This window comes from Leptonotus elevatus, chromosome 21, assembly GCF_054856555.1.
Source record: "Leptonotus elevatus isolate MCC_2025b chromosome 21, RoL_Lele_1.0, whole genome shotgun sequence".
Lineage (NCBI taxonomy): Eukaryota > Metazoa > Chordata > Actinopteri > Syngnathiformes > Syngnathidae > Leptonotus > Leptonotus elevatus.
The window spans coordinates 12,122,906-12,147,157 of record NC_141259.1 but is presented as its reverse complement, the minus strand read 5'-3'; the positions used below and the strand labels follow the sequence as shown (position 1 = coordinate 12,147,157).

General features: G+C 39.6%; 2 protein-coding genes across 2 annotated transcripts; both read right to left on the bottom strand.

Annotated features, from left to right (window-relative positions):
- Window positions 1-20: 20 nt before the first annotated feature.
- wasf3b (WASP family member 3b) lies at window positions 21-14,382 on the bottom strand. Its single transcript, XM_086065890.1, has 9 exons — window positions 14,265-14,382; window positions 9,033-9,199; window positions 6,289-6,423; window positions 5,161-5,314; window positions 4,883-5,000; window positions 4,461-4,642; window positions 3,329-3,613; window positions 2,114-2,415; window positions 21-1,992 (listed from the first exon to the last, which is right to left on the bottom strand). Exons 2-9 carry the CDS (start codon window positions 9,163-9,165, stop codon window positions 1,835-1,837), a joined length of 1,467 nt encoding a protein of 488 aa, XP_085922016.1. The 5' UTR covers window positions 9,166-9,199; window positions 14,265-14,382; the 3' UTR covers window positions 21-1,834.
- A 1,021-nt stretch (window positions 14,383-15,403) lies between these two features.
- cdk8 (cyclin dependent kinase 8) lies at window positions 15,404-23,719 on the bottom strand. Its single transcript, XM_086065997.1, has 13 exons — window positions 23,218-23,719; window positions 21,913-21,988; window positions 21,051-21,161; window positions 20,453-20,593; window positions 20,062-20,119; window positions 19,850-19,981; window positions 19,632-19,775; window positions 18,600-18,669; window positions 18,445-18,517; window positions 18,266-18,363; window positions 18,094-18,172; window positions 17,097-17,258; window positions 15,404-16,851 (listed from the first exon to the last, which is right to left on the bottom strand). The coding sequence occupies exons 1-13, from the start codon at window positions 23,343-23,345 to the stop codon at window positions 16,726-16,728; spliced, it is 1,398 nt and encodes a 465-aa protein (XP_085922123.1). The 5' UTR covers window positions 23,346-23,719; the 3' UTR covers window positions 15,404-16,725.
- Between the last annotated feature and the right edge of the window lie 533 nt (window positions 23,720-24,252).

Sequence of the window (24,252 nt, the reverse complement as noted above, 5' to 3'; positions counted from 1 at the left end):
AGACTCGCCAGCCGTTGTGCTCCATTCATGTTTTTTTTATTAGTCTCTGGTTTTACAAAGCTCACACTAGACCGGATACACGACGCAGCCGCAACCATCAATCATTTTGATCACATTTATTTCCCATTCATTGTCTACAGCAGGGCTGGGCAACCTTTTTTTTACCCCATTAGGAGCCATTTCGGTAAACAAAATGTACCCGAGCATGCGGCCATTTTAGAGTCATTCTGGACTTTTTTGCATTTAAAAATTCAGCTCATGAAGACAGTTTTATTTAACAACATGACATTTGGTAGACATGTCTATCATGTGGAAACCCACCAAAAAGTCTAAAGAAGCCATTCTTGAAAAGCCACAGGAAGTCTGTCATTTTGGCTTGAAGTGGCCAATTTTGTGTCATTTTGCCAATTTTCAGGCATTTTTTCATTTATTATACAATGATGTAATGTCATCTTTGGTAGACATCTCCCTGAAATGAGATCGAAAAATGTCTAATTTCCCCAAAATATTCATAATTCCTCCCACAACACTGTGCCATGTGACGTCACTTTTGTGTGTGTGTGTTAACGTTACAAGTTGTATTTGTTTTGTAATGTGAACGATTACATAAAAAGATAGAATTTAAAAAATCTGGCAAAGTTTATTATTTTATGAGCATTTGTGGGTTTAAGATTTTTGGACCACATTTTTACCTTTAAAGCAACACTAAGGAACTTTCAGTTTACGTCGATTATGGCGGCGCCAGATGGGCAAAAGCGCTATTGTTATGCCTGAAGGAAGACCACATTTCCGATGAGGACAAGCGCATTGCGTAATTTTTTTTAGCTCACGCCATTTTCTTGTTGGTCTCCTCAGACAAAACTTTTCAGTTGTCTTGCAGCTTCTTCCAGGAAAGCAGTAATCATGCGTCGACATTCAAGTTGACTTCTGTCTTTGTAACGAATGGTTAAAAGGGGGAAGTGACGTATGCCATAAAACATTCAGCACATTTGTAGTTTTTTGTGTGGCAGTGTTCCTACCATCCTCCTCAAAGTTGCTTAGTGTCAGTAAAAATGATACAGACCCCGTCAAGCCATGGCAAAGGCACCATTCAACTAGTTTTAAGTCGATGTTTCATCAGAAGAGTTATGAAACTATTTGATTAAGGTTGAAAAGTTCCTTAGTGCTGCTACTTTAAATATTTAGCCCCTGAAGACAAGTTGATCTTAGCAACATGAAATTTGGTCGACATCATGAGCAGACCCACAAAAAAAAAAAAAAGACTCAAGCAGCAACTCCCAAAAAGACACAGGAAGTCTACCATTTTGGTTTGTAGTGGCCATTTTAGGGTTAAAATGAACTACTTGAGGAATTTTTGCCAAAATACAGGAAACTGTTCTAACTCACCTCAACAAAGTCAGTTGAACCGAGTGTCCTAAGAGATTCATAGACGCCCTCTACTGGTGAAACTGTACAGCTGCATTGCAATAACTCCACTCCTGACACTCCCGATTTCCAGGTTGCCCACCCCTGCTCTACCTGGTGATCTATAGCGTAATGTTGAATAAAAAAAACAAAAAAACAGGAAGGAATTAGCTCAAGAGGAAAGTCTCTAGTCTAAAAGTGGCATATACATCAAATTATACATGACTTGTGAGTGCAGCATTACAACAGGTACAATGAGGGGGGGGGGGGCACTCACGGTGCTTGAAAAGCATCCAGCAAGATGTGACGGTTGGTTACAGTATATTGACTTCTTTACAGTGCTTGTTGCAGTTTGTGGACCCTTCAGCTTATACAGCATGTGACTGTGTGTGGGTGCGTGTGTGTATGTGTGTGTGTGTGTGCATGTGCTTCAATCGGACCAGTCGTTGTCCTCCAGCTCCGAGTCGTCCTCGGAATCCGAGTACTCCACGGCGATGCGGCGCGACAAGATGGTGGCCACGTCGTTGGCGACGGGCTCCCGCTTGGCCTGCTGCTCCTGTTGCTCCTGAACCTTCTTCAATTGGATGCCTGCAGGGGGCGTAAACGCACGATTAGACAACACAAATAAAGTATGACCCAATAAGAGCATATATTTTTACCCCAGGTTCACATTCCAAGCTGTTTAAAAAAAAACACCACACACACATACCCATCCGTATGGCCGCCAGCAGGTCACTGCGGGCATCGTTGACCATGCTGCTCTCCACGGGCACAGGCGACGACATCTTATGCGCCATAGCGTGGGAGGCACCAGCTTGGAAAGGTGGCGGCGGGGGCCCAGGAGGCGCCGGGGCTGCCGGCCCGCCACATATGGGCAGTGGAAGCGGTGCGTAGCCCCCGGGCACTGGAGACATGGGCCCACCAGGTGGCGAGGCAAAGGCCGTCAGGGCGGAGGGGATGAGAGGAGCCGGGGGTGGCGGTGGCGGCCCCGTGTTGGCGTAACCGTCCATGCTGCAAGAAAGATATGGACGGTGCATCTAATGAAGTGGGTGGGAGTATTTATTGGAGGGGAGGACTTCATTTTTAACAACATTTTTTTTTAAAGATTAAACAGTATTACCTGGGTATTTAAATGAATGTAAAGTTAAAATGGAGGAGCCTTATAAACAAAAGTGGCTGGGGGGAATTTATTGTAGGGGAGGGCTTAATTTTTAGCAACAAATGTTTTTTTTAAAGATTACACAATGTTACCTGGGTATTTAAATTGATGTAAAGTTAAAGAAAGTGAAAGAGCCTTATATACTGAAGTGGCTGGGGGTATTTATTGGAGAGGGCACTTCATTTTTAACAACAAATGATTTTTTTAAGGTCTAAACAATGTTACCTGGATATTTCAATTAATGTAAAGTTAATGTGAAGCTTTATATAATGAAGTGGTTGGGGGTGTTTGTTAGAGGGGAGGGCTTTATTTTTAACAACAAATGTTTTTTAAGACTAAACAATGTCACCTGGGTATTTAAATGAATGTAAAGTTAAAGTAGAGCTTTATATAATGAAGTGGCTGGGGGGATTTATTGGAGAGGATGCTTTATGTTTACAAATTGCAAGGCAGAATTTCTTATACAGCTCTTCTTTTAGACCACATTAGAATAAGCGTTTCAGAAAGTGGATGGTAGGATGGATAGAAGTTGCCAGTGTCTATTAGAAGGAGGGCTTTAATTTTGGGAATGATACTCAACAACTGCTGGTTTGGTTAGCAACCGAGTTAAAATGGGCTGAGCAACAAACTATTTAATGTCTGCATGAATGAACTGAGAGAAATGTAGGTAATAATTTTTTTTCCATGAGGCGTCTATTTGAGGGAGGTGTTCATTTATCTTAATTAGGTAACGTGGTTTTAATTAGTTGATGCCTCAAGGTTTACCTGTAGTCCAGCAGAGGCAGGGACATGGAGCCGCCGTTCATCGCCTCGGCGGGCGGGGGAGGCAGCGGGACATGCTGTTGATGTTGGTGGTGGTGGGCGCGACCAAGCGTGCCACTCTGATAAGCCGCGGCTCTGCCCCTGTTGTCGTAGTCGCCTCCTCCGCGAGGGCCGTGGCACGCCGCCATCTGGGCTGCCAGGGCGCTGGGCGGCGGGCCCGAGTAGGTGTGGGCGTGGCCGGCGTGGTTCATGGCATTGGGATAGTGGTGCAGGTCGCCTGCTTGAGCCCTGGTAGGTGAAGGAACAGAGTACATTGTGGCACAGTAAAATAAAATGCAATACTTTTGGTCTGAAAAAATATCAATATAATGTATAGCAGAGCGTTGTAATTCACTCACAAATATTTCTGCATTTTTATTATATTTAAAATATAGATATAATATACATTTTGTTTCATTACAGATTGAAATGGACCTAACGTTTAATATTCTTTTCTTTTTTCATATTTAAATAAAGTAAATATTTTCATTATTAATGTTAAATATTTAAATGCAGTAAATATTTATAAAAAAAATTTTTTATTTTAAATATTTAAATGTAGTAAACGTTTTTATTATGTATTTATTTTATTGCACATTTAATTTAAATAAAGTAAATATTTTCATTGTTAATGACTTGTTTTGTTAAATATTTAAATTAAGTAAATATTTGTATCATTTATTTATTTTATTGCACATCGAAATGCAGTAAATATTTGCATTAGTAATTTTTCAATACATATTTAAATATAGCACATATGTATTTAACTACAGTAAATATTATAAAATCTATTGTATTTAAACAAAATATATTTGTTTGAAAACTGCAAAATAAACTTAATATGATAACTAAAGTTTGTACTATTTATTTGATTACTAAAAAGTGCTGAAATACTGCACATTGCATAATGACCGGAAGCAAATAAGTACCATAACAAAAATAAAATGTATTTACATGATTTACTTCCCGACAATATTTTTTAAGCACAAAAAAATGCATTGTAAAAATGTGTCAAAATCATGTAAATTATAAAGCGGACTGTGTAGACTTTTGATATTTATTTTTGTATGTCTGTATAGAAAACATCAGCACTCACCTGTTCTCTGGAGACATGGAGCCCTCGGAGGAGGCCCCTCTGTCTCTGTGTATGGTGTGACGGTGATCTGGTCTCAGCTCTTTATCCAGCGCCATCATGTTCCACTCCTGTCGGCGGTTCCTCGCCTTACGGACCTTCTTCACCTCCCTCTGCAACGTTCCGTCCACGCAGCGCTTTTGTTCCTGGGTTCAGTGGACACACACAGTCTTTTAATGAATCATCATAACAAGTAAGGCCGCAGCTTTGGAATATTTTTAGAAGCCAATATTCTCCCCATAAGAAACAGATTTTCTTGTGTTATTGTTGGGATACCCCCCCCCCCATCTGCATGTTACATAATAATATCTGCGACGTTGAGTGTTTGCGGTTTTAAAAGTTTGTGCTGGTGAGTGATGTGGGAGTCAGCCAATGAGCTTTTGCACCTTCTGCTTCCGCTTCTCTTTCCTCTTGTCTTCTGTGTCCTGCAGCATCTTCTCTTTCCACAGGTCGAAGAAGTAGGAGGGGTCGGTGTAGAACTTGAGCGCTTCCTTCTTGTCATCCCTGCACACAGGAACAAAAAAAGCGAGGTGAATAAACCGCTGCTTTCTAGAGTTAAAATTATTATTTTTTATGCTCACCCCCCCCCCCCCCCCTCCACACTTTGGGCTCCAAATACATGGTCATAGTTTTATTGTATTATTGTTTTATCTTCATGTCCAACCTGTAAGAAGAGAGGATGCTGAGTGGTGGAGGTTTGTCACTCAAATTGTACATCTCCTTCACCGGATTGGGCACGCTGCTCTTGGACACCACCTGCTGGTCTTGAGTGGTGGAGCTCTTGAAGGCTTTGCGCATGTTGATGTCTTGCAGGGAAACTGTGCACAAGAAGTGAGCAGCAATGGTTGTTTAATGCCGGGCCGCACCATTTAAAAAAAATATGTGGTTCACTGATCATATACATTATTATGTCCAGTGATATTTGTTGCATTAAATTAGCCAAAATAGGTTAATGAAAATATATTTATTTGTTTGTATTAATTTATCTGAATGAATAATTGGTTATTTGGCACATTTCAGAAAATGTGTGTAAAAAAAAAAAAATCTGGTTCATACATTTGTTGATGCAAAATTATTTTATTAATGCAGAATATATATAATGTCAAGTCAAGTCATATAATTTATTAACTCTGATCTTTAGTCCAATTTTCCCCTTGTTAAACTGGCTGATTAAAATGTATTTATTATTATTATTTAATTTGAATTTTCATTCATGTATCTATATATTAAAAATAAAAATATATAATTGGTTATTTATAGTAAAAAAAATCGAATAAACTAATGTACGTATACTAAAACATAATAAAAATATACAACAGCACTAAAACATTAATATACCTTACATATATGTAATACATTTATCAATAATATAATGTATAAAAATATAAAGATTTTTATAATTTACTAACTCACAGATGACTTACATATAAAATATTCTATACAAATATATATTATATAATATAATAATATAAATACAATTCTAGAGTACTAGAATTGTATTTGTCCTAAAATTGGCTAATTAAAATAGTTAGTTATTCATTTTTATATTAACTACAGTATTTATAACAATTTTACACATACTTTTTAATGTTTAATATTTTTTAAATAATTTATGATACTGATAAACATTAAAACATATTAACAATATACATATTTCTATACAGTAATTTAATCAACAAATGACCTCCCCCATCTCTCAGAAGTTGACCCGCATCTGGTTCCAAGGATGTCATTTTAAAAAAAACTGAAAGACGAAAAAGAGAGATGGACATGTACAAAGCCGATGCCCCACCTTCCTCTACGGTGGAGTCCAGCTGCGTGACCTTGACGGCCAGCCGGTCGATTCGGTCCTGGAGAGAGTTGGCGCGCAGGTAAAAAGTGTTGGCCTCGTTGAACAGCTCGCCAAATATGTCCTCTGCGTGTTTGCCTGATGGGCACAAATATTTTGCTTTTTAACTCATTTGCTCCCAAAAACGTATAAATATGTTCTATTTTAAGTGTTTTAAGTGTCCCAAAGATGTATTTTTACGTTGTTGTTTTTTAATGTGTTTTTTTATGCTAGAGCATTCATTGATGCAGCCTCTCAACTGCAAAGAACCGTTGAAGAAATGGTAGTTATTACACAAACGGCCAGAAGGTGGCAGCAGAGCAAAATAGATCAACCAGGACCATGTTGAAAAAAAAGTTAATTTACTCACAGTTCTACACACATTTGTAAATAATGATGAAATTTAGCTATATTCTATTGCCAATTGCTACAAAACAGAAACAGATAGAAATATATATTTTTTTCCTGACGAAAGAAGAGACTCTAATCTTTCTTTTGGTAGGTTCCATGTTTTTATATCAATAGAACACGATATTCATTGGGCCTTGCAAAATCTGTCAAAATCCAGTGAAACAGCCGGGAGCGAAGGGGATTGCTTCTGTGAAAATGGCTGCGAGTGAATGAGTTATTCCAGCACAGTACAGTTCATTTGCATTTAACTTTCAAGAACAATATGTTTGCATTTTATTATTTGAAAAAATATATTTTATTTTTTATTTTATTACTTAACTTTTACGATTATGCACATATGCATTTTAATTTTCATATATTTAAGTGGAGTGTTAATATCCAAACTGTTTAATGTTACAGGGCCTTAAACATTTTTTAATCAAGTACTTTTAAGTTATAGTTAACTTTTAGGTACGATATACAGTATTTGCATTTCATCTTTCAGCCCTGTTTGCTTTTAAACATTTTTTTGGATAAAAAAAATTTTTAGGCAACACTTGGTGTAAAAAGTTTGCTGCTATTCAAATGTTACTAAATTCCATTCATACCCTCTTTTTTTTTTTTTTTGCTTTTGGGAAGTGGTCCTACTTTGAACTGGAAGAGCAACATTAATCATGACAAAAAACAAAATGGAAAAATGTACCGTGATATGCTCCAAAACAAACAAACAAGCGAAGCTTCTGTACTGCTCGCATAGAAATACCAAGCAGGGGAGGGGGCTATTTGCAGCCCTCCCGCTGACAGGATGGGCTTCGGGACAAAATATTTCCCGGATGCGGCGCGCTGAGCCCTTTCAACTCTGACCTCCACCCTGAGGGGTGTTAAAGGACGGCCCGCCCCTTTCTGGACATTTGACATGCATGCGTCGCCTGTGAGTGAGCACTTTACCGTAAATACAACTCGCACTGTTGCAATTGTTCAAAAACAAAAAGGACATGAAAAAGATGGATGCCCTAACAGTGACACTCTGGATCATTTGAAAACAGCGCGCACACACATGCAGCTGTCGGAGATTTGCCAGCCTCATAACCCCCCCGGGGTGTGTACAGCCATGGTGATGGCCAACATCAAGATAACAAGGAAGAGGCTTACACTACATTTTATATAGCCTATTTATGATACAAAAAATAGTATAAATATTATAAATATATAAACAAAATAAATAAACAAAGCAATAATGCTAAAAATATTAGAAAAAATAGCTAAAAATATACAAATGTCTGACAGAAATTACACAAATATTACAAAATGATTACATTACAAAATGAAAAACTATTAGTTATAAATTCAAGACAAAAATACAGCAAAATTTGAAAAGAATACTATAATATTGACTAAAATTTGCCTTTTTTATTACTAAAATATTACATATATTTTGGTAAAAAATGTTTTTAACAAAAAATACTAACACATTGGTCAAGATAGAAAAAGAAAAATTGACCAAAAAACATATACAAATATCGGTCAACGTAGAAAAAGATTTTAATTTAAAAAAATACAAAAACATTTGAGTAATAAAATCCAAAAATATTAGAAATCTATACGAAAATCGGCAAAAAAATATGTTATGATAATGAATAAAAAACATACTAGAACAAAAAAAAAGTAGACAAATACTTGAATATTTGACAATATTAGGTAAAATAAATACAATATAAAATAATTTACAAAAATTGTATGGCAAAAATAATTTAAATTAAATGATACAAAATGTATCACAAACATATATAGAAAATATCCAAAAATACGACAAAAAATATCAAAGAGCTATAGAAAATCTACTACAACAAAAATTTTAAAAATATTTGTTATGACAATAAATCAAGAAACTATTACAACAAAAATGTTTAAATAAATACAAATATTTGAATAAAAATTTCAGGCAAAAATACAACAATGTGGAAAAATTCTTTTTAAAACAGTAAAGCTAAAAAGGAAAATAAATTATATAAACTATATCACAGCAAGAAAATTACAAAACAAATAATAATGTTGCTGCCTCTTCTGCAACCGGGCTCATCTCATCTTCTCATCTTTGCATTTCGCTGTTTTTCATACTAACACTGGTGATTTTATTTATTTTTGATTCATGTTAGCTTAAGAGCAAAACTTCCGAAGTGACTTTTTTAACGGCAAGGTTTTATAACGGCAACAATTTCACCCTTGGAAACTTGCACGAGGTAGCTCTCTTTTGGCCTTGGCGGAGGTCCGTACTCAAGTGTGTACTTGTGTGTGTGCGTGTTATGGTGCCGTCTTACTCAGGCTGCTGAGCTGGCGGATGATGGCGGAGAGTGTGTTGTTCATCACGCACTCCAGTTCGTTGTCGATGCCCTCGGGGAGCTCCCCGCGGCACAGGTGGCGCGGCTCGATGTTCCTCTTGACCAGCGGCATGGCGACGCCGGCGATGCTTCACCAACACGCACGACTGCCGGGGACACACGCACGCACATAAATATCTGGCTTTTCATTCAAATGTTTTTTTTTAAATGATTTAAAAAAAACACACATAAATGTTTGAACCCTCCCACCCAAAAAAGAAATATTAATATTAAAAATTTAAATTAAAAAATACTCTATGAGTAGAAAGAAATAGAAAAAAAACCATGAAAACAAACTTTTGAAAAACGACAAAATTATCAAAGCAAAATATATAAAATACAAATATAGGACACAAAAGCATTAGAATAAAAATAGAAAAAACTACAGAAAATTATTTGAGACATTAATTACAAAAATATTAATATCCATCCATCCATTTTACGAACCGCTTGTAATCAAATTAAAAAAAAGATATTAAAAAAATGCAAACATATTACAACACAAAATATAAAAATAATTCGGAATACAGAAATATTAGGCAAATACCAATAAAAAACACATGAAAATGAAGTATATTCAGATAAATATTGACACAAATATAGAAAAAAATAAAATAAAATTAAGACAAAATAATAGAAATAATACAAAATTAAAAAAAAAAAAAATCAAAAATAATAAAATGTCAAGGCAGAAATAGTAAAAACAACTAATGGAAAATTGAGTTAGGATTAGAAAAAAAAAGAACCATAATAATAGAAAACTATTAGGACATGTTTCTAAAAAATTACATTACGACAAAAAAAGAGGAAAATATTTAATAAAATAAAACAAAAAATATATAGAAAAAATGGAGGGGCCTATTAAATCAATATGTTCAATGATGCTGGCAACAGATCGAGGTCCGAGCGCAACGACCGGCAGCGAGGATTAAGGCATTAGCGATAGCAAGATGCAGCGTGCCGGCTAATCCCAAGGCGGCCTGTCAGTGGCCCAGCTGGAAACCTGACACAAATGCAGATCGGTGGATGGAAAGAACGAGAATGATGCTCTCAAAATGTGCAACGTTCACATAAAATAGCAAGCACACTTAAAGGAGACATATTAGGCCTTTTTGAAGAAACGTTTATTCCGAATTTTTGCTTTTTTTTCCCCATAGCATGTTCATTTGAAGATGAAAAAACTTGAAACAATATCTCAATCGACCCACAGGAGAAATCCCGGCGTGCATCGGAGCGGCCATCTTATCAGCGCCTCGCATCCTATTTTGGCAGCCTCGGCCCAAATCCTGTTTCCTGCTCCCGCCTGTGTCACCTCTGCTTTTCCCGTCCAAACAATGCTGCTCTGTCCGCTCTTCAAGAAGCGACTGCAGAACAAAAGACTGCGATTGCCACTTAACACCGGACCGACCCGTGTGGCTACATTTAGCACAAAACCTGCTAAAGCAATCCGCAACATATTTACAACATACTGTATCTATTTAGGTTATTTCCGATGGGACTGTCCAAATGCCGTCCGTTAGAGGGTTGTTAACATCGCCGCAGATGCTATTCTTAGGGGACCGACCGATTTAATCAGATGATACTAGGCTAGCTATTTTAAAAATCGACAAAAATAATTTGGAGGGCCAATTTAAATTGTCTAATACTAGCCTGAGTAGCCTTTTTTTTTAATATATATTTTTATATACACATTAGAACATAAGACATTTCAAACCTACCTAAAAGAAAGGGGAAAAAATCTACAAAAAATCAGCAAATTTTTGCCGATTTTGCTCTCTGTTGTAAAGCGTAATACTCAAGGACAGATGGATCAACATCAACGGACCCAAAAAAAGTTATTTTATTCATTACGGTGTATACATTTTTAATTCATCAGCCGATTAATTGGTTATCGAAAATTTTCTGCCAAATATCTGAATCAGCTTCTGGCTAGAGCTGTCAAAATGAATCGATTAATCGACGAGCAATCGATTAGCAAATTAATCAACACCTATTTTAATAATCGAGTAATCATTTGGAGCCATTTTTTTAAATTTAAAATCGTCCAAATCCTCTGATATCAGCATATCAACAGTAATTGTTCACTGATTTCTATAGCCGTTCATGAAAGAAGACTGATTATCCTCTGTGTTAAATCAAAATAAGACATTTGCAAACATCTGTTTTTACTTGAATTTTTTTTGTAATACACTTTAATGCAAAATTAAAAGGAATCTGATTAGTCGATTAATCGATTCCAAAAATATTCGTGACAGCACTACTTCAGTCTCAAAAAGTCCATATTGGTCGTGAACTACTGTCTGACATTTTGCTTTGTTTGTTAGCATTAAGCTAAACGGACATTAGGCGAACAAAGGGTTATTTCAATAAAAAGTGTGGTCACGCAGCACAAGACTGTCAGCAGTTGCTTGCGGCGGGGAACAACTGCAGCCCGGACGGATGGATCAGTATGAGCCAATTGACCAGAGTGTATGTGTTTGGTTTTGGGCATGACAATCACATCAATGAGGCGAGATAATGAGCAGCATAGAAGGACGGGGTGGGGGGGGGTTTGGGTGGGTGGGTTGCAGTGGAAGGCAAATGTACGACTCAATGAATGAGTGAATGAGAGAGTGCGTGTGAGTGGAAAGTGATGTGTGACGTGAGTGTGTATATGTGTGCAAGTAAAGAGAGTGGGGTGGTGGTGTGTGGATGCGAGAGGAGGGGGGTGGAAATAGGGACCTCAGGGGAAGCCACACTGAAAGGTTCCCGGGACAATGGCGCTGCGTTCACACGGCAACCGCGCCAGTTCTCCCATGCATCCTCTCAAACCCCCCATCTCCTCTTTTTTAGCCCCCCCGCCATACTTTTCTTACTAGGAAAGTGTTTTATTTTTATTTGTTATCTATGTATCGTAATCACATGAAAACTTTTGTTCACATTCATATATATTCTGTGGAATAGTACAGTATTATTTTTACTTTATAATTTAACCACAAGAGAGACTAGGACCGGCCAATTAAATCAATGATATTAGCTCTTTTTACAGTCAGCAAAAATCGAATTATTATTATTTTTTTTACACATTACAACATAAGACGATAATGACAATTAAACAACCCACCCGAAAAATCAGAAGAAAAAAAACTTGACCGATATTTGCCGATTTTTCTCAGTTGTATTAGCTAATTTTAAAATCGGCCGGCCGATTTTTTTATTTTTTATTTTTTTACATATTAACACATTACAACATAAAAAGATAATGACAATTAAACACCCCACCCGAAAAATCTGCTGATATTTGCAGATATTTCTCTCAGTTGTATTAGCTCATTTTTAAATCGGCAAAAATCTGCCATATTTTTCTTTTTGTTTTGCTTTTTTACACATTAACACATGACAACATAAGACGATAATGACAATTAAACCCCCCACCCAAAAAATCTGCACACAAAACAATCGACAGATATTTGCCGATTTTTCTCTCAGTTGTGAAGTTAAACAATGAGGTCCTTGTCAAAGTATTGTGAAACAACAAAATGTAATGTCTGTAATTTATATTTTTATTGTTGTAAGCATAGTGGACCAAAAAATAAGTTATTTTATGAATTTAAAATGTATTTATTAATCAGCTGGTTCATCTGAATTTTATTCTGCCAAATATTGGAATTGGCATAAAAATTTAAAAAACACATCAGCCATATTGTTTCTAGTGGGGATGGGCGAGAACCGATACCAGGTATTATGACCGTTATTTATTGTATCATTTGATGTTATTTTTATGGATCTACCGCCATTGTGGAATTCATAAACACGTATTGTATTGCGTTATCAATGTGTGACCCCGGGGTTACCACTTTCTCTCCAAGATGGCCGCCTCGACCCCAGCTGTGTCACGAAGCGAGGTCGGAGCGCTTGCTAATTTATGAGCCGGTGCTTCTCGCCTCTGCGGGGCTGTATTTTGATCTGGTGAATAATGCAAACGGGATTACGTCAACGCCACTCCGCTCCATGGGTGATGTCATTCCTTCTGCTGTAAAAATTGTACCTGTGATTAAATATTCATCACATGGTTGGTGCACAGCGTAGCTTCTTAGGAGTAGTAATAGTAGTAGCCAATAAGGCTAGTACTACTACTCGCTTTTTCATGACTACTCGAGTAGTACTTTCTTGGCTAGTTTAAATAAAAAATGAATCTTCAATTTCAGGCAGATGTTTATCATGTTCAACTGATTTCATCTCATGTCCAGGGTCCTTGCTAGGCAAATTTGGTAAGTGTGTCAAAGTACAAGCCCCAAGTGCGCCAAAACCACAATGGCCGACTTCCTGTTCAATTCTGGGCCTGCGTCCTTGAAAGTTTTTCGTGCATTTTGACTTACCAGACATGTCTACCAAATTTTGTTTTAATTTGTGATTTTGGGTAACTTTCCATAGCCTCTCGCCCACTAATTCTTCAAACTCATCATCCTTATTTGGTGCCAAGATGGGTGCTATTGACTGATTTTTACAAGAGTCATGCTTCCGCCAGATTGCAAAAAAAAAAAAAGGAATCCAAATTGTTGCATTTTCTAAAATGGTGAAGCCCTCCAAATGTGATTCATTTGAACTAGAACACATCAATTTAAATAAGGCTCAAAGTCATGATTGCGTTCTATGCCACCATTATTGTTTGCAATGCGGTCACGTGAACATCATGCCTTGACATTCGCATTTGATACCCTACTCAGTAGTACTTGCACTACTTTCTCTCTTTAGGATACACACGCACGCACGCACGCAAACACACACGCACGCACAAATGGCAACCACTATCAATCAGCGTTCCGCACCGTCGCTTCCCGTATCTGATGGGCTGACCCACATCTGTTCATCGGAAGCACCCCTACATCCCTACAGCCTATAAAACTCCATGCCGGACGCCGCCGTTCTGGGCGTTTACATCACCCGTTTCCGACAAACACAAATAGGGAATAAAATACGCGTGGAGTAAGGTAGCAGAGCGAGAAATAGACCATTTCTAAAGCAGATTTCGGCTGCCGAGACTCTCAAGAATGACCACTCGGTTAGCTAGCTTAGTCCAATGGTTCGACTTCTGAGTTAGAAGACAATTAAATATAAATATTCACTCTCGTTTCGTTTGGATAATGAAGAAAGGCACCGGTTGTTGTAAGTATATGATAATAAGACCCTCACCAGTTGTTGAATTAGTAGACAAAATCAGCCGGTCCGCATGTCCCGTTAGATAGTCCCATTAGCACTGGCATCCTAACATTATATCGCCCCCCACCCCTCCTCAGCCTGTCTGGCCACTCCGGGGGGAAATCCTTTGAGTACACGGGACACGCCCTACTGGCCAATCAGAGCTCGAATCAGGAGCTTTGACACATGATGGGCGTTCGTGCGAACCAATGAAATGCGGAGTAGGGAATGAATGACAAGGATAGCAATTTTGGTGTGTGTGTGTGGGGGGTTATCGGGGTATGGTTGGGCGTTGTTTTCATTATTTTTTTTTTTTAATGAAACAAAATTGTATTTGTATTCCCCAAGTAATCACATCCACTTTAAAATTGGGTAACACTTCTAAGAAGGTTGAGATAAGACACTGTTTGATTGTGTAACGAATAGCATGGTCAGCATCCTGTGGAAAAAGATTCAGTTGAGAGGATTACTATGGTACTTAAATAGACCAAGGTGTGTTTTAAAACAGGCACTAGGGGTCAGTGAAAAGCTGCATGATAATAACTCACCTGGACAACAAAAGCAACCATGAAAATAATATCTGGAATTTTTACAAATATGGTTGACTTCCTGTTGCATTTTAGCCCTGGAATTTTCCCAAAATGGCTGAAATCAAAATTGCCAATTTCTATTCAATGTCAGGCCTGGGTCTTTGATTTTTTTGTGTCTCTTGTCACAGTCTAATTTTCAATCAGCGAAACTGTTGTTGGGTCAATTTTTTTTCTAAATTACCACAGTTCCTACCAACTAATCTTCCAACTTTGGTGCCAAAATGGACGTTATCCTGTTAATTTTCAGGCATGGGTTCATTAGAGACTTCTTTGTGCATAATAATGGCTGGTCTTCCCAATTTTGTGTCAACTAGTGTTATCAATCGAATTCATTTGTCACAAAAATAATCAAGAGCAACTCCACTGCCTTATACTTGGTCCCAAATAGGGACTGACTGTGTACAGTAGTTGTGATTTCCAAGTGAGGGCCATGCTGGGCTCCGTTGCAGTCAAACATTAAAAATGGTTATTGTGATTGAAAGTGACGTGTCGCTCGGAGAGGCCGCGGTGGAACAGCACTCGCAGTTACGTCGATACTTTACATAACCAAAAACAGAACTGCTTCCACTTTTATTGTCAGGATACTTCATGTAAAATATCTCAATACGATACAGTACAATGCTGCGTTTCCATCTGCCTCCCTCCATGCGATTGGTTGGATTTGTAAAGGCCCACGGCCAACACACAATGACTTAAAACAAAACAAAACATAAAGTCTACACACCCTTGTTCAAATGGCAGGTTTATCGAACAAATAAAATGAAACCAAGATCCAATTCAATGTGTTAAAAAATAATAATAATTCCAAGACATTAAACATACTGGTAACATTGGAACACAGTGAAGACTGTCATCAAAAAGTAGAGAATTTGGCACAACGGTGACATCATCCAGAACTGGACGTGCCTACATAAGCGATGATGTGCACAAAAGTGATGGCAGAAACACAGACAATTTTTTTTTTTTTTTAGCAAGTACTGGCTGTTCATTAGATGTGACCATTTCTAACAATGCCGTCTTCATGCCTATACTATGGAGACATGGTGGCAAGATGGAAGCGTTACTTTACTAAGAACAGGCTACGGTTAAAACATACCAAGGTTGAACTTTTATCATTCCGATTGTGCTAGGTGTGTGCTAACTCCCATTTAACAGGGGTGTGCACATTTGTGCAACAACATATTTCGTTTTTTTTTTTGTACCTCCCAATTTGAAAATAATCATAATCTGGCATTTGAACAGGGGTGTGTAGACTTTTTATATCCACTGTACGTATGGGGCTGGTCGAGAGCTGCTTTGCCAGAACTTAAAACGGATTAAATTAAAAACGACTAAAATCAACATGTCACTTTTTCTGTCCTTTTTCGGAACAACAACAAAAAATCCAGCACAGTTGCATGGGCTGCGCCGTCCTCCCAGCACCTCAGGTTCAGTCCTCGGCTGGGTCGGGTGGCCACACGAGGAAAGAGACGAGACAAAACCGGAGGACAGACGGAACGTGGAATCTGTCGACGCTGGCAGTCAATTAGCAGCTTTTCAGTCTCGTCCCGAGCTTTTGACAGAGACGGGGGGGGCTACTGGCTGGGGTGGGCACGTAGGCGGGGAGCGGGGTGGGGACCGTGGACACGTCAGCCGTCCCTGCGTGTTATCACTCGTTGGGTTTCTGCCTTGTAGCGGGTGTGGCTAACACTTGCGCTATGCTGTTTGTTTGTAAATCTTCACAAGAACTGGGGGACTGCAGCAGAGAGGGCGCCCCACGTTCCTCAGTACATTCTTTCAGGCAGGCGTAATGAGGGTAGCGGGGCGGGGTTGGCGGGGGTGTGTGTACGTCGCGTGGGCGTTTGTGTGGCAACGTGCCGATGCGGTCAGTAGCGGTGGGTCTGGTGGGAGTACTGCGGAGGCTGTTGGGAGGTAGAGGAGTATCCCATGCTGCTTTGGGGCAGTGATGTGCTTGGTCCAGGGTTCTGGTAGGCAGCATGTGGATTGGAGCGCTGCGGGAAGGCATTGCAGACGTTAGTAATACGCTCGGCAATTTTTGTGTCTTTCTAATACCGGGCGTGATGTGTTAGGCAATTAGCCCAACCGTACTGCCTCTCACAGGTCAGACTTGGTACTACAACAGACAACTGGTTTGGGGGGGGGGGGGGGGGGGCAGCCCGGCGATTGTCAGAGGAGATATCGTCGCGTCTTACTCCCAACGCACAAGTTGGTAAGAGTAGAGAAAACGAGGAGCTACCTGGTAGTCTGAGGTCATGATGAGGCCGCCTGAGGTAGTGGTGGGCGGGACCACGCGCACTTTCTTCAGAGGCGGGCCCTGGGCGTGGCTGTTGTCGGGATTGCCGGTGTGCCCCGCCCCGTTTGTGTGGTTGTTTCCCTGTTGCTGCTGCTGCTGGTTCTTCTGCGGGCGCACACAAAAACAATTTGGCAATGGATAAATACTCACATTGAGCCCGTAAAAGGTTACGTCCGCCATTTTGAAGCACAAACTAATTAGCGTTCTCATACAAGTAACATATGCTGTTGTGTATAAGGATAATAATTCACATTATTTACACGGTTGCATTTTGTTCATTTCTTAACAAGACGATTGATGGTGCATTCTAAAAAAGAAGACAAACTACTGTATTGGTGTTGCACTTTCCTAAAAAGAAGAAAAACTATCGCTTTATTTGACTTATTTATTTACTATTTTCCTAGAAAGAAGCCAAGCTACTGGTGTTACCTTTCCTAAACATAAGGTAAACCATTGGTGCTGCTCTTTCCAAAAAACTAAACAAAAAAAACGACAAACTATTTCTGTGGAACTTTCCTACAAAGAAGACAAACTTCTGATGATGCACTCTAAAAAAGAAGACAAATTACTGTATTGGTGTAGCACTTTCCTAAAAAGAAGGCAAACTATTGGTTTATTCTACTTATTTATTTACTATTTTCCAAGGAAGAAGTCAAACTACTGGTGTTACCTTTCCAAAACATAAGGTAAACCATTGCGCTTTCCTAAAAAGAAGACAAACTACCGTATTTCTGTTGCAATCTACTAAAAAGAAGACGACCCTCTGATGTTGGCTTTCCTAAATTTAAGATCAATTATTGATTATTTCCAAAAGGGAGTTTAAACTACTGGCGTTGAACTTTCAAAAAAAGAAAAGATTCAAGATGTTAACACGTAAAATCTGCATGTAATTATATACAGTAAATTTAGCTATCTATATTTTGGGATCATAATGTCTTACTTTGTCTGCCTTATCTTCCGGCTCCTCCTCTGTCAGAAATTCCCTTTTGGGGTAAGGAATTTGACAGCCTGCAAACACACTGACGAAAAACAACATGTTTTTTTTCCACCCCACATGATTTTGGATTAAATTTTGTTAGCGTCAAATGATTGTTGGTGGAGCTGAAACTTACTCCGACGTTGGCAGCGGCTCCTCTAAAAAGTAGGGGTCCTGCATGGCCTGCTCCGACGTGATTCTCCGGATGGGGTCCATGGTCAGTAGCTTCTGCAACTGTCAATCACAGCGCAAAAACGTTACGTCGGACATCTTGGGACAACAATTCGGGAACTTTTTGCGTGCGTCGCCGCTCACCAAATGGAACGCTTTGCTGTCTGGCTTGACTTTGTGTTTCTCCATGTACTTTATAAGGCTGCAGTTTGTGTACCTGCGAGAGCCGAACGAGCACAGTTGACTCTTATGAAAACTTTTTTTAGATGTTGACAAGTGGGACAGCGCGACGGACTTACGTGTTCCTCCTAAAGTCTTTCATCAGCGTGGAGTGCTCGGGCATCTTTTTGATGTCCTCCCAGTCTTTATCTGTTCAGATGAAGGAAGGATTACGCCATGTCGCACCCACCACCCCCTCCCTTGCTTGGTTATCCATCTTGTCCAGTCTGGATTACCAATTTAGGCTGGATTTAAAGTGCTTGGTTGAAGCAACAATGTTGAGATTTTTTCGGAAGCACGATTTGGATGTCAACTGAAAAATGCATGGAATTGAATCAGTATCGGAGGCTTGGACTTGCAGTGTAAATCTATGCTAAATGCACTGGTTCGACACAGTCACACGCAATAATGCAATTTGTTGAAACCTTTTGATTCCCCGACAAGAGGAAAACAAAATCCTTCATGCCGACTGGTGAATTACGCAACAAGAGTAGGCAGGCAGCTTCGCTGAACTGGAAGAGATCCCGCATAAGTGGAGGTTTCGATGTTTGTGACTTGTCCGCTCACAATCCACATTAGCGCCAAAGGAAAAAGATGAAAAAAAAGAAAGGAGAAGGAGAAGAAGGAAGTCTCGTCCATTGCTGCAAGCCAGCGAGACTTCCTTGTTCGCCGAGCCGCTCACTCGACCAATGAAAGGTAGTTTGCAACGACGCAGTCCAACCCAAGACACGCTGCTTAGGACCGCCCCCTCATTTCGACATGGCAGTATGGACCAAAACTGCCAAAATTCTAAATAAATAAATGGCTAAATAAATAACTAAAAGTTAAAATTAAAAAATGAATATAAAAAGTCTAATTTAAAAATTAAATACAAATGTATTTATTTATATATATATATATATATATATATATATATATATATATATATATATATATATATATATATTTTTTTTTTTTGTTCTTTATATTTCCATTTACAATAAATTAATTTTTGGGGATTTAATTTTCAAATTGTATTTTTAAATATCCGTTTTTATTCTCAATTTTAGTCATTTATTTATTTATTTAGTTTGAATTTTGGCAGTTTTGGTCCTCTATACGTGGTGTCCCACCTGCGGGGAAGCCCATGACATTGAAGATGCGGTCCAGCTGGTCGTGATGATAAGGGTTACTGGTCTTGATGTCCTCCTGGCGACAGTGGAAAATGGGCTCGGACGTCAGCAGCTCAGCGAAGATGCAGCCAATCGCCCAAATGTCTGCAAGAGAGCATGTCGAGTTCACAGAGAACTTTGAACTGAGCGCGCTCAGTACGGGGACGCAGTCAACCCACCGATGGCTTTGGTGTAGTGCCGGGCCCCCAGCAGCAGTTCGGGTGCTCTGTACCAGAATGTGACAACCACCGGGTCCAGATCGGCTAAAGGCTTCAGTGGTGAATTGAAGAGACGTGCGAAACCCATGTCCGCTGCAAAACAGCGACACCCGTATATTAAGCAACAACATCCAGGTCATTTCAAATCCAAATTTAAAACAAAGAATACATACCTATCTTTACTCTACCCCTCTCTGGCCCTTCTCCCATCACTAAAATGTTAGCTGGTTTCTGAGGAGGGAAAGAAAACTATTATTACAAACGCTTTACATTGCTGCCCTCTAGCGGACAAACGAAGCCACAGCCGCCGATGAAAGCGTTTCATGTAAATCCCTTGACAAGATTAGCCTAGTTTGAGGTATTTTTAAATGCTTTTACAATGGGAACACAGCAAAATGATCCGATTTGTACAGTATGTATAGAAATCCAATATAGTAGCTCCAAATAAAACACCAACAGTTATTTATGAACCGCGACTAAACACATGCAGACAGAAGTGATGCTGGAACTCTGCCTTGTTTTCCCTTTACAAAAATATCCCTGCCCCCTTTTCAATCGGCTTACAAGGTCTCTGTGGAGGACCCAGTTTGCGTGGAGGTAATGGATGCCGTCCAGGATCTGGTAGAGCAGAGACTTGACCATCCCTCTGGGAAGCTGAAGTGGCTTCTTGTTGGCCTTGGACGCTCTGTGGAATTTAATGATGTGCTGCAGTGAGACGAAAACAAGAGTCAGCCAAGGACCACTGCTGCATTTATTACACACCGTCAGATTGCAATTTTCATACTGTATATTAAAAAAAAACAGTCCCCTCCAAAAGTATTGGAACGACACGGTCAATTCCTTTGTTGTTGTTGTTGTAATAATAATAATAACAACAACAACAACAACAATGCATCAAATAGACATTTGGGTCTCAGAATAAAAGATGAATATGAGCCAGAATTCAAAATTCCAGCTTTTATTGTAACGACCAAATAATATATGAAATTCACTAAGTGAGTGGATTGTATTTTATTATTATTTTTTTTTTTATAGTGGAGTGAATATACATTTTGTAGCATTTTACAAAAAGAGCACCAGGTTCCACAGAAAGAAAAAAAAAAGGCATTACATCATAATCGTGCACTTCGACCTACATCTAACCTAAGTGGGAACAACTTACCCAGAGGTCGTGCTCGGCGTAGTCGAAGAGCAGCCACACTTTGCGGTCGGCGTGCGACAGGAAAACCTTCTGCAGCGAGATGACGTTGGGGTGCTTCAGCTCTCGCAGCAGCTGCAAAAGACAGAAGCCACCTCAGAGGAGGGAAGGATCCAATCCGTAATGGCCATTTTGCTGTTAAGATGGCGCGTAATGAATGTGATGCGACGCTGTAAATTAAATGGGCTCGCTTTCTGTCGGGAGGAAAGTCATTTATCTTCTGTTCCAAGTGCTGATTATTTCCTCTGTGTGCTCAGGGTTGAACTTTGTGGAACAACGGGGATAGAGATTTGGATAGGGCTGAAAGATTTTGAAAAATAGCGACTGTGATTTTTCTCCCCCTTGAATATTACGATTTTTAAGGTTCTCTTCTCATGCATTTTTTTTAATACACAAAAGCAATAAATTAATCAGTACTGTATTACAATAACCAATCTCACATTTATGATACATAAATGTTTCTTGTTTTTATGTTCAACAGTTCTTCTTCAAGCGGTACAGAGAATGGATCGACGGATATGTAGACTACAGATGAAAAAAAAATATGCTGATTTTATTCTGCCAAATATAAGAATCGGCAACAATCAAAACAAAAAAATATATTTCAGTGAGACCCTCGTCTCTATTTTAGACCGTTTGAACCGGAACAGATGAATTCAACTTCCACTATTTTCTATGGGGAGAAAATGTGTGTGAGCGCTGCTCCAGAATGGACTGTATCTGACTTTAGAGAGATTCCGCTGTACTACAAAACAACATCGGAATGGTGTGAAGTTGTTAACACGTCAAAGTAAAAAAAAAAGAAAAAGAAAAAAAAAAGTCTTACTGCAATCTCTCTGCATGCTGACATGGAGATGCCGGTGCCTTCAATCTGCTTGAGTGCATAGTCCTTATCGTCCTTCCTATCAACATACGAGAAGCTGAGCAACATTCATACCAGACCATGGACCATAAAGAGGGTAAGGGTGGGAGTAAGTTGGCAGCTGGCACGAGATGGGGGTTGGGGGGGGGGGGGGGGGGGGGCTGACTTGCATTACCTCCAGATTTGTGTAATCAAGCTCACCTCTGAGGCTGACTACAATAGAGGACGAGGTCTGTCTGGCAGCTGGCGGGGGACAAAACAAGAGCGCCGGGTATCGACTCCTCACTTGAATGAATTCCCCCCCTCGTCCCGTATAAACCCGTGCTTTGTGCCTTACCCCTCATAAACAGCAGCCTTCTCTAATCCAACACAAACCTCTTTTAGTGCTAATTTGCGCCATTCTGGCGCGAGTACGGCAGCAAACTGCAGAGTAGATCACATGCTGATTTGATTGCGGCTGGAGACTAAACGTTGCACGCCATTTCCCAAATGGACATTTAAACACTCTTGGAGCACAGTGGATGGGTGGACCTCATGTCTGCCTCAAAATTCTAGTCATCATCTTGGATCCACGTCATTGTAAAACTATTACTCTAACATCTAACAACATGGTTTGGCATTATCAAGCACAAGTGCACTTGAAGTGCAGTTGATATTTTTGTCTACTTAGAGCATCCTCACTGTAGTATCAGTGACTTTCAGTGTGTATGGCTTTAAAAAAGCGGGGCCTGGCCTGGTGAGTGACATGGGTGTCAGTGACTGATATTATAGAGTTGGTTGGCTGTTTTGCATGTTGAGTGTGGTGATGTGATCAAATGACTCAAGTTATTATTGAAGAAGCCCTATTAGTCGTGGCACTTCTGATCGTCATAGTTGGCTCAGCATTTCTCAGTGTATTTTGACAAATGCGTGTCAAAGACACATTAGCAAGACACCGGGTAACGATGTGAAATTGAAGGGGGAAAAAATGCGAGTCTGTTGTTATAAGAGTTGTTTGGCACTTGATGTCCTTAGAGGTAGCAGGTGTACTTATGTGCAAAAGGGGGCACAATGTTGTTTTTTTTCAGCTTGAAAAGTGTCCAAATAACACACACTTTAGTGTGTTTTTTAAACATTACGTGGTGCGTGTTCGCAGCCACAATTGCTTTCCCTCCTGTATCTGCAAAAAAATACAAATGAAAACACACAACGACGCCCGTAATAAGGCGCCGGTAGATGGGGTCGACCCGCACGAAGGCCTCGCTTACCAACAATCCCTCCCGTACTCACCCATCTTTTCTCTTCGCCTTGAAAACATGACCGTAGGTGCCTCTGCCCACTTTGCATCCTTCGTACTCAAACAGGTCCTCGACACGCTCTCGTTCTCCGGTCAGCTTCACTTTAAAATCATAGTCCATTTTTCCCACCGCTGTTTAGGGGCCTCGAACGCGTCGTCTCTTTCTTCTTCTTCGTCTTTTTCTTTTTTTTTTGTTGTAAGCGTCGCCTTGGGAGGCAACTAGGCTACTCCCGACGAGCTCGGCTTCAGTAATTCAACGAGTTGCCTTCCCCGGTATAGCCCTTTCTTCAATCACCCCAACGTCCACATCAAGCTATCCGGGCGAATTCGGTGCACCGGCGGGGACGTGCGATGCTTAAATAATCCGGGTAGGCACGCGAGCATAAAAGTATATTCCTTTCTTTTGATGCTGCGTCTCCCTCAGCCGGTATCTGCTCCAAAGAGACGCACTTTACTCGGTAACGATGTCGTATTCACGCGCGGCACTGTCGTAAAATGTCGTAAAAGTCAGACAGAGCCCCCTGCAGTAGAGAAAGTAGAGGAAAGGGATATTAGAAAAGAGAACATTGCTTGTGTAAATAGAGCTACACTATTGCAACCCGGATATTTGTTCCTGTTTGATCTTAGTTTGACATAAGCAAGATGTGACGTTTCGTCGCATATGTTCCAATGCGCTAAAACTGTAGTAGTGCATAAACAAAACACTAATAAACATAACTCATACAAATACAAAATAAAAAGCGGTAATGATAGGCCAGAACTTTAATAATAATAATAATAATAATAATAATAATACATAGCATATTTAAAAAGAATTGCCTAACTATTTAAATAACCACACTTTAAAACACGACGAGAGACATTTATTGTTTCACAGCAAAACCTGTGTTTTGATGACAAGGGATCACCGTCTCACGTTCGCGTGTTTTCACACGAGCCGTATTAGACGTAACACTACATGTTTGTGTGTGATTTTTAATCGTGTTACGAACGTCCAAAAAAACTGGTATTTTTTTCCCTCTAATCTT

Bases quoted from the DNA above. Each gene is read 5' to 3' on its own strand.
- wasf3b (XM_086065890.1), bottom strand. From the start codon at position 9,165: ATGCCGCTGGTCAAGAGGAACATCGAGCCGCGCCACCTGTGCCGCGGG. The intron at 5,315-6,288 runs GTGGGGCATCGG...TCTTGTGCACAG, and splicing joins GGACTCCACCGTAGAGGAAG to TTTCCCTGCAAGACATCAAC. The intron at 2,416-3,328 runs GTAAACCTTGAG...TCTTTCTTGCAG, and splicing joins CTGCCTCTGCTGGACTACAG to CATGGACGGTTACGCCAACA.
- cdk8 (XM_086065997.1), bottom strand. From the start codon at position 23,345: ATGGACTATGATTTTAAAGTGAAGCTGACCGGAGAACGAGAGCGTGTC. The intron at 18,518-18,599 runs GTAAGTCCGTCG...CGGCTCTCGCAG, and splicing joins AAAGACTTTAGGAGGAACAC to GTACACAAACTGCAGCCTTA. The intron at 18,364-18,444 runs GTGAGCGGCGAC...TGTGATTGACAG, and splicing joins ACAGCAAAGCGTTCCATTTG to TTGCAGAAGCTACTGACCAT.